The sequence below is a fragment of the Ambystoma mexicanum genome, chromosome 4q, assembly GCF_040938575.1.
Source record: "Ambystoma mexicanum isolate Mex_15411 chromosome 4q, UKY_AmexF1_1, whole genome shotgun sequence".
Classification (NCBI taxonomy): domain Eukaryota; kingdom Metazoa; phylum Chordata; class Amphibia; order Caudata; family Ambystomatidae; genus Ambystoma; species Ambystoma mexicanum.
In genome coordinates, this window is record NC_090928.1 from 1,005,890,413 (window position 1) to 1,005,906,229 (window position 15,817).

Below are 15,817 nucleotides of genomic sequence, written 5' to 3' on the forward strand. Positions count from 1 at the left end.
GCAGATATTTGGTGTGGGTGATGGACTATTACTCAAAGTGGCCAGTTGTTGAACCCATGAGGAAGGTGAATAATATGAATGTGTTGACTCTCTTAGAGAAACTATTTGTGAGTGAAGGTGCACCAAAGAAGATTATGTCGGACAACGATATACAGTTTAAATCACGTGTGATGGGGCTATTTTTGAGTGAACATAATGAGGAATATGTGTACATCCTTATGCCATTCCCCAATCTAATTGTATGATTGAAAGATTTAACAGGAGAGTGAAAGAGTTGGTCCAGACGTGTGTGCAGAATAACTGGATCTTCAAGCGAGAGCTGATTAAATTCCTTGTATCTTACCAAACTACTATGCACAGTGTGATGGAAGTCTCTCATTTCCAATTAATGTGGGGAAGACTGCCCTGCAGTCGGTTGTGTCCTAGATGGATGATAGATGAAGGAAGACAATACAGGTGGGACGAAGCAATGCAAAGAGAGTTACGTGAGAGAAAAGAAGTCAAACAGAGTGTGCAGAAGAAGTATACCAATGATAAATGAGGTGCCAAAGTGTTCGGTATTGAAAATGGAGATTGGGTTAGAATAAAGCTGCCAGGGAAAACTGTCAAGGGGTTGTCGAGGTTTTCAAGTCCCAAAAGAGTGAGCAAGTGTAGGGGTTTGTGCATGTATTTGGAAAATGGGGAAAGGTGGAACATGAATAGGATTACATTTAGCAAGGAAGTAAGTAGTGCATGGGATGAAGGAATGTGTGCTTCATGGGACGAGTTGGTGGACTCTCACAGAGAGACTGAGCAGAAGGACATTCCTGTTGAGGAGGATCACATACAAGGCAATTGTAGGGAGGCGGTGTCAGAGGAAGGGAGTGATGAATATGGATCGCAATCCAGGGGAAGATCAAGATCCTTGTTAGGGGTCTGCCGGTGAAGTTTAAATATTATGTAATGTACTCTTTCTGTTCTTGTTGTTGTCAATGTACAAAAGGAAGATGTGTTACATCTCTGGCTCACTCTGGTCTCACCCACATGACCTGCGTGAGCCACCGAATGTTCGCAGAATGACTGCTGGGAGCTGGCACTGGACAGGCTCTGTTCTGCCGCCCACTGCTTTTGCCCCCTCAACTCCTTACCCTAAATTAACTCAATAAATATACTTCTCTCCATCTATTCTTTTACCCCCCTGACCTCCACAGGGAGTGAACTGTACTTGCCTTGGTTAACTGACCCTAGAACGAGGATGATCTTCCTCAAGTTTAAACTGAACACCCTATCATTGGCAATTAACACATCCAAACGTTTTTAAAAGACGTCAACAGGGTACCCACACTGCACTTGTGTGGAAGATATTAAAACGTCATGTTGGAATGCCCTCTCTTTGCGAAATCGAGGACAAATTGTACCTTCTTACTGATAATTAAAAATAAGTTCTTAAATGTATTGGATGCACTGGTGCTTTTTATATTAGGACCCTGCCCCAGTGTAACTTTGGCAATATCAACTTGCTGAACCGTGCATGGCACATTAGAAAGAATTATTTTAATCATGTAGATTGAGCATCTACACTGTTTCATTATAGAGGTTCGACCATGTTATGAATTAAAATCCTATACAAAATGTATAATTTCTCAAAGAAGCAATGAGAAGATGAGACATACCTTCATGTGAGTATGAAGGGAAAGATTTTCCATGGCAATGGCACTTTCCAAGGCTGTACTGGCAAGCTATGAGATTACTTTACTAGCCTAATCACAGGTGATTGCATGCATTATAGTGGTTTTTCTGTGATAGTACTAACATGCAGTACACAACCATTTTCATGAAAAAAACTCAATAAAGCTTTTTAGAGGAATGCGAAATGAGAAATGAGAAATAAGTACCTACCAATGGTAAGGATTTCTTCCTGCAATTACAAATGTCTGCCTGTCAAAAGCAGGATGAAATCTGGAGAAAAGGAAGGTTTCTACATGAGAGCTGGCAAGTTGGCGGACAGATAGAGTATAACTGAGTATTTCTCCATTGGCTCTTTCTGGCTGATTCCAAGATGCTGTTATCTGGTTGGAACTCCCTGACTTCAGTTGTGGAGGGGCCATTCCAGATGGAGCAGAGGGGTCAGTTCTTCCTTTGACCGTGGGGCTGATGGTACTGCCCTGACTGTTGTGTACACTGACAGTGTAACTATACTCCATGCCTGGGGATAAGGTAAAATCATGATATCGGTTTTCTAGGCCTGCATAAACAAGGACTTGGTCTCTGTAGAGTGCATAACTTTTAAGCTCGCCATTTAGCTGAGCTGGTTTCTGCCAGGTGACCTCTATTGATTCCGGACCTGTGGTTTTCACGGTTGGAGCACCCATGATTGACGGTGGAGCCTCCATTGTCTGTACTGCTTTGGTCAAGCTTGACGTGCAACCACCACTGGTGCAGGCAACTAGTGAGAAGTTATAATGTGTGTAAGGTTGCAGGTTGGAAATCACTTTCGTTAGTTGTCTACCGACAGAGTAGTCTTCATTGTTTACTCGTAACATGTATTTGATAATTTTTCCATTTTGTATCAGAGGAGGGGACCAGGATACATTGATCTGAGTAGAGCTGATAGGGTGGAGGGTTGGTGGGCTCACAACATCTGGTGCTCCTTCCAGAGTTTGTATGCTCGCCGGCTCACTGGAACTGCAACCTCCACCCGTACATGCTGAAACAGTGTAGTTATAAATTGAATAGGCCATCAAATCTTCATCTGTGTAGTTGAAAGTTGAAGCATCAAAACTAAAAGGAAAGGGAATAGAATTCCTGTGGAGCTGATAGGACTGGAGAACACCATTGGGTGTTCTCGGGGATGTCCATGAGATTAATATTGTATGAGGATTTTCCAATACATAGTCCAATCTCGGAGGCAAAAGATCTATTGGAGCGGCCTGGCTAGTCTTCACCGATGTCCATGAGCTGTCTCCGAACCCGGCTGAATTCCAAACACGGATTTTGTACTCGTAGTTTGTCCAAGGTAGCAAACCCTTTTGAGTGGAAATAAATGTACTCTTGTCCGTATCATATTCTGTGTATGCGATTTCGTAATTCTCTTTTAGCGCAGTATCCTGTGATGTACTTTCTTTTTCGCATCTGACCATTACCTCATAGTGGGTTATTTTGCCATTTGGTTTCTCTGGTGATGACCAGCAGAGTTCAACATTCGTTGCATTATGCATCTTTACAGTTGGTGCTGGTTGAGCAGCAGGAGGAGTTTCGCCAGTTTGGACAGGCTGAGGAGCGGAACGGGTGCAACCTGCTGCAGTGCAAACTTCGAGGACTAACGTGTACAGAGAGTAGGGCTCAAGACGCCGAAAGAGAAACTGCCGGGCCAAACCACTGTACTCGCGACTATCGTGACTTAAAATATTGTACACCTGTAGAAGAGAAGAACACACATGTTTAGCTCAAATAATTAGTTGTATGTGAATGTATCCAATAATGCAAGACTTTTTTAATGAACTATACCTTTCTAGATTGTGTTATCATAAGACATAGCTGCAAGCATCAATCTATATACATTCTAAAACCTAACATATCTATGGATGACTTACAGTGGTCTCCTAAACAATTTGGTACTCTTTACGAGAAGACTTGATTGATGCATCTTTTAAAAACGTCTTATTATGACAGTATGTGTTTACATTATTAGCTAATCTTCTCATCAAGACGTTGCACACATCGCTTCAAACAAAATGGCCCCAGGCTTCATTTAGCATCTGTATGAGATGGCAATGTTACATGTTGGGCGTTATGATAATGTTACAGTATAAAGTGGTCATAAAAGGTTTGAAAAGATAGATTAAAATAACTACCGCTATGACGCATTAAAAAGGCAACTTTTTTGACATGTGCCAGATTGACAATGGGTGCATTAAGGTAGTGGTCAGAGGGATGGTCAATAAAAGAGGGGAAATCATGTGACCTGGGTAGTGGAATATGGTGGTGCTCACCATATAGAGGAAAGAAGGGCGAGTTGTCACAAATGTGTGTGAACTGTATAAACTCAAACTATGTGTGTTGTTACAAAATAAAATCAACGTTTCCATGGCCTGTTCTGTGTTACTCCCCCTATTCACAAACCATACCTTTCACACTAACCACGCATCTTGGCTCAGATTCAGGCAGTGCCCTGATGTGGGCATGCAGTGCACTCGCCCTGATGATCTAACATGAGTCTATTGGGTAGAGAGATGTGCAGGCCTGAGCTATCACTCTTAAATGCATCCACACATCACATCAATCCAATCCAATTGTTTACTCCGAGGGGATTTTGCTACGTCCAGGATACAAAAAGTAATTCTAACATATTTCAGACATTTCTGCAACTTCTATTGGCGCACAGATTCTATTATAAACCGCCTATAAACCAATCAGAATATTTGGATGGAATGCAGTCAATAATCTGCTGTAGACCTCATTCCAAACATCCTAGCTTCCTCAGAGGTCTGACAAGCAGCACAGTCCGCTGTACAAAGGCAGAGCCGGGCTTGTTACTTAACATCCCCCAGACTAACCAACAACAATGAAACACAACATTTCTAAAGTGCATTGTTACTAGTTCCATGTTCATTAAATCAACATTTCAAGTTACAATAAAAATACATTTCTTTTTAGTTGCACAGTTGCTGATGACCTTTACTCAACTTAGAGCCCTTGGCTTCTCCCCGGGCAAGGGGGGCAAAGGTCATTATCCCGGTCGACAAGCCTTACTTGCGATCCTACAAGAGGATTCCTGTAAATGTCCCTGGCATGGATGACCTATTACGAACACGGAACTGTACAATATGATATATCATCGAAAAATATAGCATTCCGAAATGTATTTCCAGGGTGCTGTTAGGTGGAGGCGACAGGGTTTGTGCTATTTTCTAAGGATGACAGTTTAGGATGGTGTTGTTGAGTGCAACCACGCACAATAAGACATCACAAGCACTCCTTCAGAGAGAGTATCATTTACTGGGTGGTTCTCATGGTGGAACGACACAAGACTCTAAACAAGCACAGCAAACCTTTTAGAGGTGTATGCGAGTAGGTCACCCGAGGCCCTGCCATGCTGAAAGCATCTGCACAAAAGCAGGGAGTCATAGTGATGAAGTTCAGGTGGCAGGGCGAGAACACAGCAGAGGTTCTGTCACTTTGTCACTTAACTTATTCTTCAGTAGGACATGGACATCAGACGCTACAAAGCTTTGTTTGTAATGTGGAATGATGCATTTCCTGTGCTCCATCCCTGCTGGTTCTTTCAGTTTCCTTTCAGGTGTTGGGCTGCAGGTTCTCTTGGTGAGAGTCTGTGCATGAAGATACTTGTTCTTTCTAATTATTCCAGGGGATTATTTGACTGGCAGATACAAGGAAACTCGACTGAACAATGGTTCCTAGCATCTTCTTGTCAACGCTAGACATGCTCTTTTTAGCTAAATGTGATGTGTGCGCTGTAGTTATTCATTGCCTTCATTGCATTTTGTTGGGCAAGAGGAGACTGAAGCCATAAAGAAGATTTGAGCCCCTCAATCATGGCACTGTATCTTCCTAGCCTGTATACATAACCGCATATGATCCAAATAACTTCTGTTTGTATTGGAGCAGGCAGTGGGCCCTCGCAGAAAACAGCATATTTTGAAAGAGTCAAATCACAAACGAAAATAGATGTGTAGTGTTATAAAATAGACTATGTTTTAACATTAAGAATATTGCACCCCAATTTGACTTCATCTGCCTTGTTACCCGATATGACTAGAAGGGGTGTGGGCACCACGCGGAGTGTTCCTGCTTCTGACATCCAAGAGTTATTCATAATGTTGAATTAACTCTGAGCAGCGAAGTCAGTACCGTAGTTAACGCCCAGCACATATACTTCTTAACACCCCCTTCCTCAGGGACAATCCAGTAATAGACGAATTGACCATCAACACCAGATTCATCTTTGAAAAGTCTCTGTATCTTTGCCTGACAAAAAAACATTTATGTCTTCAAGTCATCAATGAGCTGGAGTGCGAATTTGTCGATTGGCTGAATCAACAAAACAGATATCTGAAATGTAGTCACTCGATCTGTTCAGTGGAGGTGAATTGTTCGGACATTACTGCATACAGGTCTGATGGGTGTCTATTGGTGCGCCCTTACCACACGCTTACTGAGATGAATGCCCTACTTCAGCACCAGAGTCATCATGCAAATCATGTCAAGAATAATTTGCCATTTAGCCAATTTCTGCGTCTTTGAAACAATACTAGCAGCAGACAACCTTTCAAAAGTGAGGCGACAGACTTGACCGACAAGCTTAAAGAGAGGGGCTACACTAATACATCAGTGATGCAGAGAACTTATAACAACAACCGTGAGGCATTACTCGATGAGGGCTCTAACGACAGACAGGGCACCTCAAAGAATCTAGTTTTCGTTAACACATGTACTAATATGTCATATAAAATTAAATTGTGTATTAACAGGAATTGGAGGCAGTGATTTGACAACACTTTACCGACACCACTGGATGCCTACAAAAAGAGCAGAAATGTAGTGATTCACAATGATGTTCAGTTTGGTTTGAATAAACCACGTACTGTCACTGAGGTGTGGGCCCTGAAACCAATTATGGGGCACCATCGTTGTGGAGGAGGCTCCGGTTTTGACTTTACCATGACTGCACTTTCTGTGGATTTGGGTCTTCCTAAAATGTAGACAATGAAACATTTTACGAACTGTAGCACTGCCAATGTGATTTATATGATTAAATATCCATGCAATAAGATTTACATAGGGACAACCAATTGCAAATGTAGAATATCATTGAGCAAAGGAGTTGTCTTAAGAATCAGGTATAGTTGGTACCTTTGGTTAAACATTTTAGGGACAAAGGACATGGGCTCACGGACTTCAGGTGGTTGGTGTTGATAATAATAAAAGGCCCAACCAATTGGTGATTAACAAGAAATTGTTGCAAGCTGAACAGAAACTCATTTTTTGACTAGTAGCCATGTGACGGGCCATAATCATAATATTGAGTGGCTGCATGTGTAACATGCCTGCATGAAATGGTGTGGTTAAGAATACTAGACCCGAGTTTGGGCTTGTGGCCCTAATGGGATCCTGCTTGAATAACTCTTTGGATGTCTTTCGCAGTATGTATCCTCACCTGGACTGTATTGTGAATGGTTGAGGAGGACACTGTGTTTGCCTTGAAATAAGTGTGTATAGACAACTAGATGTATGGTAATCAAATTGGGGAAGGGCAGTTAGAATTGGCCTTTGTGGGGTTCATGTAGAGGGCCAAATGATCATTACTCTTACCTGACATACCAGTAAAACGTTCTGCATATAGTTGATTGTGCATTTTTGTAGAGTTAACCATACATGTGGTGCTTTTACAGAACGCTTATGGGTCAGTGCGTTGGGTCCATCTGTTGAGGACCGGGGAATACAGTGAATAATTTAGTGGCCCATGGTTTACAGTGGTGGATGCCTGTTTAATACCCTATGCATTATGGTAATTATGCAACACCATAGTGTGGGTAGTACCCATGCATGTAGGGGGTGAGAGTAGTGGTGTGTGAGTTGTGCATGTACCAGAGCAGGGTGAATAGTGAAAATTGAAGAGTCCTTCTCCACTGTGGTTGGAATCCCATAAGCCAATTGATGTGTTGACTAATTACTGATGCAGCCTGAAATATCACGGCGGCTTGAGATCCATATTGGTGTGCGCGTAATACCGAAATGTGTTATTCATTTTTAATTATATATCATGTGATGGCGCCAGACCCGGGGGTTTAGTGGTTGGCAATAAGAGTGTGGCAGTGAGTTTACAAGCTGGAGCCTGGTTGCCATGGTACCATCAAGCAAGATCATAGTCTGTCTTTAATGGCGTTGGAACAATGAGATCCCTGTTGTTGTATGCACCCAGGAAGGCGATGCTTTGAGGCGGGTTGGATGCATGTATCATCATGTGGTGTACAGGTCCCACGGAGCACATTACTGTGTTGACCCTGCATTAAATTTAGAGCTGGAGACCAGCGTTTCGGTTGTTTTTGCCGCAGTTTCATGTCATGGTTCCCTGAGAAGGTGGCTGGTCCTAATATGCACAAGTAAGCAGTAATTATTAGGTTAATCGTGGGGTCATAAAACAAAGGTGCCGGTTAGAATGGCGTTCATTGGTTTACGAGTTTGTGAGATAAAGGAATGGTATTATCGTGGCTGGGCCAATTACATGTGTGTTAACATCATATCTTTTTAGAGACATCTAAGGACAGACTTCTTAACGTGATGAGCCATTGGGATCTGCCTAAACAGTTGTTTTGGCCCCTGATTCAGCATTTGGGTGAGGGTTAGTGAGCAAAGTTACACAAATGAGGTGAGCGGTCGTTCTCATCAGGTCGATGAGCGCTGTTGACACTGGGTGGTACTATTATGGGTGACCTGAGTGATGGTCGGATGTCGAAATGTTTGAATTCTTCAAGAGGTATTCACTGGTGATTCAGTCACATGGGTTCTGGGAGTATGGCTACCACCTGTGGCGTACAGGTGAAGGGTATTTTTGATCACATGACGTATTTGGGAGTGGAGATTGAGAGTTCGACAATCTGCTCTTGACAGATGCTATTGATTAATGAAGGACAGTGCCTTGTTTTGGTTTGCAGAAATATGGTGTACTGTGTAGAGGTTATCATTTTTAAAAACACCAATTTAGATGCTAGGGTCTCCTTTTATGTCATTAGCTAGCAGTTTGGATACTTCTAAATTGTTTATCTACAAGTTTTTTTTATCATGTTTTATATAATTGGGATGATTTGTATGTGATCTACATTTTTGTATTATGGAATAAAATAAATGTTTGCACGCTTTGGCACTACTTATGACACATTATTGCCTTTTTTTCTTTATATTGTCCAAGTCATCAAAACATGATTACAAGTTTGCCAATTGTAAGAAGCACTCAGGACACAATTATGCCAACTCTGAAATCTCTAAACTGGCAACCAATCAATGCCATAAACACTAATGCATGCACTTAAATGCCACCAATAAGTCAAAAAGAAACTGTCGCTAGATCCGGGCACTTTGTGGATTTGTAATTACACATATCCACTGAATAAACAATCAGAGAGTTTGGACGATTTCTGTATTTCTTCACCGTATTCATAGGATCTTCTGCCCTCTCTGCATGGATTAAACAGCTTCCATCTGACGTCGTATTCCTAGTCATGCCCCTCCCTTATGCCTCCTCTGACATGCACATGATGTGTGTGCAGTGCTATATCTAGCAACACTCTTCCCTGTGCTCCTTCCACAGAAACATATTGAAATCCAGAAAGTATTGCACTTACATGGACTTTGAGGGTGGGCAATTTATTGCACTTAGATGGTTTCTGGGGGTGGGCCATTTATTGCTTAGCCTGTCTTTTACACTAGAGGATTTATAGGGGTAGCCTTTCTATTATGCTTAGAAGATATATTATGGTAGCCTCCCCATTGTACTTAGAAGATGTTTTAGTTAACCAATGTATTGCACATAGAAGATATATGCGGGTAGCCTGGTATTGCACTTAGAAGATATCTGAGGGTAGCCTGTCTATTGCGATTAGAAGATGTTTTTGGATAGCCTGTCTATGGTGCTAGAAAATGAACTAGGATAGTCCTTTGTGCTTAGTAGGTGTATTAGGATAGCATGTCTATTGCACTTGTCCTTGGTATTACACACAGAAGATTCATGAGGAAAGCCAATCAATTGTACACAGAAGATATATGTGGGTAGCCATGATATTGCACTTGGAAGATTTTATGCGGGTAGCCTGAGTATTATACAGACAATCTGATCACGCAGCTACATCAAAGGCAAAGCTCCATCTGAGCCTCAAGGTACGTATTCACGCAACACTTTGGTGGACGTCTGCCACAGTCAAAGCTGCCCACTCGCATGCATCAGAATGCAGCAACGGCCTACGACAAAATATTAGGTCTAGCTGGACACATAATGATTCACCTCCATACACCAGACTAAAGCACACAGCACAACACCTCTGCCATCAGAATACAGCAACAACCTGCAATGAAAAATTCAATCTAGCTGGACACATGACAAGCCTCTTGCACTTGCACACTCTCATGATCACCTCAGGACCCATCCACATGCCTAACCTTTATGGGTAGCTTATTGGAGCGTGGCCAGCCCAGCTAACTCCCTATCTTGGCCAAATGCACACAAACATTGCAATCCTTCTGACAATTTTCCCATACCTTGGACTTCGGTCCACCGATGACGTTCTCACCACAAGAGCGTTGAGGCCATACTAATGGGATAAAGGCGCTATATAAATGACAAACGACTACTACTACTAGTACTACAGCTTAGAAGGCAAATGCTTTGAGTGATTGCCCGTTCGCTTTGAAACACACTCCCTGTGTCATTCTACAATGAAGCCAGCAAAATAGCCTTCACAGAAAACTAAAGTAATCTTTTTGATTCCTCTATTACATGTAGTACATGGAAGCGCTGTCAGGTAAATCAGAAAGTAGAACTGTATTTGACATTTGTTTGTTTAATTAATTAAAGGAAGAAAGCAGAAAAGGCACCTCCAGTAAAATGCAGGTAGTCACCCTCTGGCCTGAGAGACAGCACGCAATAAATGATGCCAATTTTCCTTACAAGCTTTGAATCAATATTGAAACTGCATAGTCGAAAATGTACTCAAGGCCAAAGGACAGGGTTTTCACCAATTTTAAATTGACAACAGGACATGCTGAAAGTCGCTGTTCGAAATAAAATATTCTACTTTCATCGGAAAGAGGGTACATTTCTGCATCGAAACAATGTACTGTTCAGAATCCACAAATTAAAAATGAGTAAGCGGTGAAATGCCGAAGCATTAGATATGATCAATACAAAATATATGCCCTGCAAATATTAGCGAGCAATAATGTGAGAAAGGATAAGCACCAGTGCTAGTTTCTACACATTGGGCCTCATTACGGGTCTGGCGGTAACTGTGCCAGTGATACCGGCGGGTTGCCGCCAGACCCATAATGGTTTACCGGCGCCGGACTTCCCGTTGACACTGCCAGTGTTACTTCAGCAGACTTTGTATTTAAATACTTTGAGTGACAGCATGGAGAGACCTAGGAAGACTTTTGGGGTGCCTTACTGAGTTTCCCAGCTTTGTATATAGTTCTGAATAAAGCTGTTTGAACCAAACGTACAAGTTATATAATTTGTGAAGTCCACTTGGATTAACAGTGGCTTGTTAGGAAAGATTTCTCTTCTGGCAACCTCCCCGCCATATTCTATGGAACCCCAACTTTTTATTTTTTAGAGGGAAGTGCTTAACTCCTCTGGCCTTTTGCTCATTTTGTTATGGTGAAACTGATCAGTCCTTTAGACTATCAGTACTGGGAAAATATGTTACTCTTTTGTCTGTTTACCTTTTACCTTTTTAGTTAATTTCTGACAGTAGTGCAGTGGGGATATATTTGCATCAATCTATTTGTTTACACTTGGGATTTTTGATTACCTTAATATGTGCCCAAAGACAAGCTGGTGGCAGCAGATTTTGGGACCGAAGTCCCATAATATGCCAGAGGGTCACTGGAAGTCTGCAGACTTTTGGAGAGCCCAGCACCCTACCCCAGAAGGCGCAGAGCACTCAGTCAACGGCAAGTTCAAACTGTGGTTTATTACAGGCAAAATTAACAGGGATCAGCACAGGAACAGGAGAAATCCATGCACATCACGCTCTTTCTGGGCTCGCCGGCCGTTTTTAATGTGATATGTCATCAGCATGACTTCACAACCTGGGCCCTTTTCCAGAAAACCTATTGGGCTACACAATTGGGTATTCAGTATTTTACCACCTATAGAGGACTATATAGATGTTACACTAGTGGTCCTCACATGTCAGGTGGCTGGCCTGGTCCATTCCCACATTACTATCTATAACAATGCTGCACTGTGTTGGACTTACCATTGGTTCTTGCCCGTTGCTACCCAACCATAGGATACTAAACTGTGATTGGCTAGAGCTGACGTCCCCAGACCTGGGATCCGAACAGGTTCTCAGCTCTCTGTGTACCTCTTCAAGGTAATAAGAATGACTGTGTTTCTGCATTGTAACTTGTGTACACCACCTTAGTTTATGTGAGTGCTCGCCTGATCGGTGGAACGCTTGTAGCATATTGTTTCAGACGCATCGCCATCTGTGTCTAGTGGCCTGTGTCCAGTCCTCCTTTTCCACCACTGCTGATTGTCCAATGTCTGCTTCAGCCATGTCACATGTTCATAGACCATGAATTTGAGCTGTGCAGTTCGAATTATGAGGATTTAATACCTGTTTCTGCAGGTGCCCCCTTGTCGTCTGTTGATTGGAATGTCTACCATAACTCTTGGCCTTGGCTGCGAGTCCTGCTTCACACAGGACTCGCTAGTAGTAGCCTTGGCTAGTCGTCGCCGCACACCGACTGGATTGGGAATGTTCTTTGGGCCAGATTTGAAGCGACACACAAACGCCTACCTGCCCCGCATACAGACAGGTGTCACTCAGGTGGCCGAGGCCGAACTTGGGTAAGGTTATGAAAGTGAGTGGATGCCGTGTGTGAAATGGACTGTACGTATCGGATGGCCCAGATCAGGACAGAGAGGCAGAGACGCTCCTGCACCCCTTGTCGAGAGAATACAGAAATTTAGCACCGCAGTTTCAGACGGCAGTGCCAATTAACCAATGCCCTAACAATTTCACCCCTCTGAATACACCCCTCAAACTCTAACCAAACACAACCACAAACCTACAACACAACAGGCTGCACAAACGTCACTACACTGCAACAACAGAACAAACCACACATAGACTCGTACAAAGCACACAAGGACTAGCAATCGTAAAACACCCCAGGCGCAGCCAACGGACCCACCGAGCTGAAGCCGCCAACAGCACATCACTGCTCTCTTGCACTTTTCCAGCTTATTCCCACTAACTCACCCCCCCCATCCCCTTTCTTTCAGAGTCACCAGAGTGCCAGGGGACCACTTCGGTGGTGATAGTGTGCGGTACAGATATCCTTTCACATTAATATTAACATTAACATAACACATCTTGCTCTCTCTGTAGCCTGCATTTCAGCTCAGCTCGTCTCTTGCTGAGGGGCATGTGGCCTGCTGTACGTTTCCTAAACCTTATAATGCAGTTTCTACAGCATCCATACTATACTACATTTCCTTAGGTTAGTCACACTTTATTTTGTCAGGTCCCATAGGTGCTCCTGCAGTTACATAGGGTTCATTGCATGTAAACACCTGCAAGCTGTGCTCAGGATCTCTTGTCTTTGCGTTTTCTGCATTGCTGTGTTTGGCTAATGGAAAAAATAATAGAAGCAATGACAGTATTTATATGTATCTGTCCATTAATTATAGAATTGTACGCTCATGTTCTTCATGTATTTGTGTGTATGTTTGTGTACCGAAGTGCGGGTGGCTTGTGTGCTTCATGGCTAACGCTGCTATGTTGTGGTGCCTCTAACAATGTCAGCAAAATGGCTTCTTGGTGCTTAGTCCAGGCAGTCAATAGAGGTGTCTTTGATCATGGCCTATGGCTCATCATCCACGCTGGTGTACATCCGTACGGCACCTGGTCTCTAAGGTTGGTTGAGGGGGTGTGATTGGCTGAAGGGGTATCTCTCAACATACTTGTCAATCATAGGACCACTGGGAATCAGTCCGAAATAGAACGGGTGATTGCATTGTTTCCTGGCCTTCTTCCTTGTCATGAATTTCATAGGAGGGGGTGGGGATGGTAGACTTCCCCATACCTCTTCAGTAGACCTTTTTTATAATGTGTGCATTATTATTGGTGTGCTCGTTCTCTTTTGCCCACATATGGATACTAAACATGGCCAGTGCCCTAAACTAGATGTGTCATGAGATTTTTCACTTGTTCTTTGGCCATATTGTTTTTTGACGTTCTTCTGCCTTTTCAGGTATGGGAAATGCCTTATGTGGTCATGCTTTTACTTGGGATAGCTGCTGCTTTCGCAGGCTACTGCTGGTCTGGTTTGTGTGGACCCAGGATCTGGGTGAGACTCTCTGGTCCCACTCCACATCTGGGGTGCAAGAGAGTCTAGGTGTGGTGCATGAGTGAAACCCACAGTGGTCCCTGATTGGACCGCTCCTGGCTGTTTGAATGGTGCAGATCCTTACCATTGGTGGGATTGGACTTGATTCCTGACAGGATTTAGGGATACCTGATCCTCAAAGGCCCTGAGCAGTGCTTCGTCCCTTGGACTGGTAGGAGCAAAATGTCTTGATGCATTCCTGAGGATTCAGCCATCCTGAGCCATCAGAAATTTCCCTAGACCACCGGGTGGATGCACCAGATCTAAAGGGGGCTACCTCGGTAGAATCATCGCCATTGCTAGAACTTCGATGGTCACCATCATGCCATGTTTCAGCTTTCGAGCTTCAAGGGATCCTTCTCGGGAAGGTCTTCTTTGACAGCGACTGGAAGGATGCATGCCATCGTCACTGTGCAGTGACCATCAGTGGAGGTCACTTTCCAGTGTCCTTTGAGGTGTCCCGAAGAAGTGAATCCTGCTTGTCTTCTTCTCCAGGGGTTGTATTCTGCACCAGCAGCTGACTAGAGAAATCCTTAGACCCGCAACCCACAGACATACTGCACTGGAACCAACAGTGGGAAAACCTACCTTCAGCAACCCCCAGTCGATCCACATAGTCATCGCAGAATATTGGAGTCAGGGGGGTACATGCCTGTAACATTGTTGAATGTCTTCTGGAACATTCAACCACTGCAAGAACACTTACTATATCAGTCCCCTCTACCTAGAAGAAGCTTTGTGACTTTTGGACACAAGGCCTCATAAATCATAGGGATTGGACTTATAACGTTAGGGCGTAAGTCTTGTAAACATGTTTCATTCTACTGCATCACTACTTACCTTATGTTTGTTGTCTACGTTATGGACTGCATTTCTATAAGTCTAAAGATGACTGTAAATATATATTTGATAATTAAGTATTGTGTGTTATTACAACTTGATTATTTCATTTCCTAGTGTGTTTTTATGGCCTAGAATAAACTCAGTGTGGACCCCTGAACCCATTCACACTCTCATGAGACTAAGCTTTGACCACTCTCCAAGCTTACCCTGATTGTTTTTGGTTAACTTCTCAGAGTTCCCCTGTTCACTATAACTAGGGTCGCCTCCTAAAATCAGTCGACCAGGCCAGATTCTAGAAATCCATCCTAACAAGGCTTTAGGGCACATTTGGTCTATCTAATCTGTTATTGTCATTGAGGATATGTATGAGGGTGGTCACCCCTCTCTGTTTTTCCTTAATGACAACTACATTGCTATTGTCTTGAGGTGATGTCCTTACAACCTGTATGTACACATTCAAATGAATACTTTTATCTGTATTGGAACATGATTCTCAGCTTTATGGGAAACTGTGGTCCAAAATACCTTCAGCTATCCCTCCACAAATACCTCCCCTCTTGGGCTCTCTGCTCCGCTACTTCTACTCCCTCAGGGTCAGTTGTTTTTCAAAAAGATGTGCTTGGGGTAGATCTCTGTCTTTGGCTGGGGCCTCCCTCTGGAACAGCCTCCCTGCGCCACTGTGAAACTTGAAGAGAACCATATCCGGTTCCGGAAGCACCTCAAAACCTTGCTCTTTGCTTGTGCCTTTGGCCCACCTCTCCCCTGCTGATCTTTTCTCTCTCGGCCCTGTGCACCTGACCTCCCTCTGTCTTCAGGGCCCAGGTACCTGCTCACCCTGCCACCTTGCCACACTGCCTCCGGG

General features: G+C 43.4%; 1 protein-coding gene across 1 annotated transcript in view; it reads right to left on the reverse strand.

The window, feature by feature from the left end:
• The window catches only part of USH2A (usherin), a 4,817,015-nt gene that overhangs the window by 339,060 nt on the left and 4,462,138 nt on the right, over positions 1-15,817 (reverse strand). The window contains exon 63 of the mRNA XM_069608572.1: positions 1,879-3,395. Within this exon, the coding sequence (XP_069464673.1) occupies positions 1,879-3,395 (1,517 nt within the window). The remainder of the gene's footprint in view (positions 1-1,878; positions 3,396-15,817) is intronic.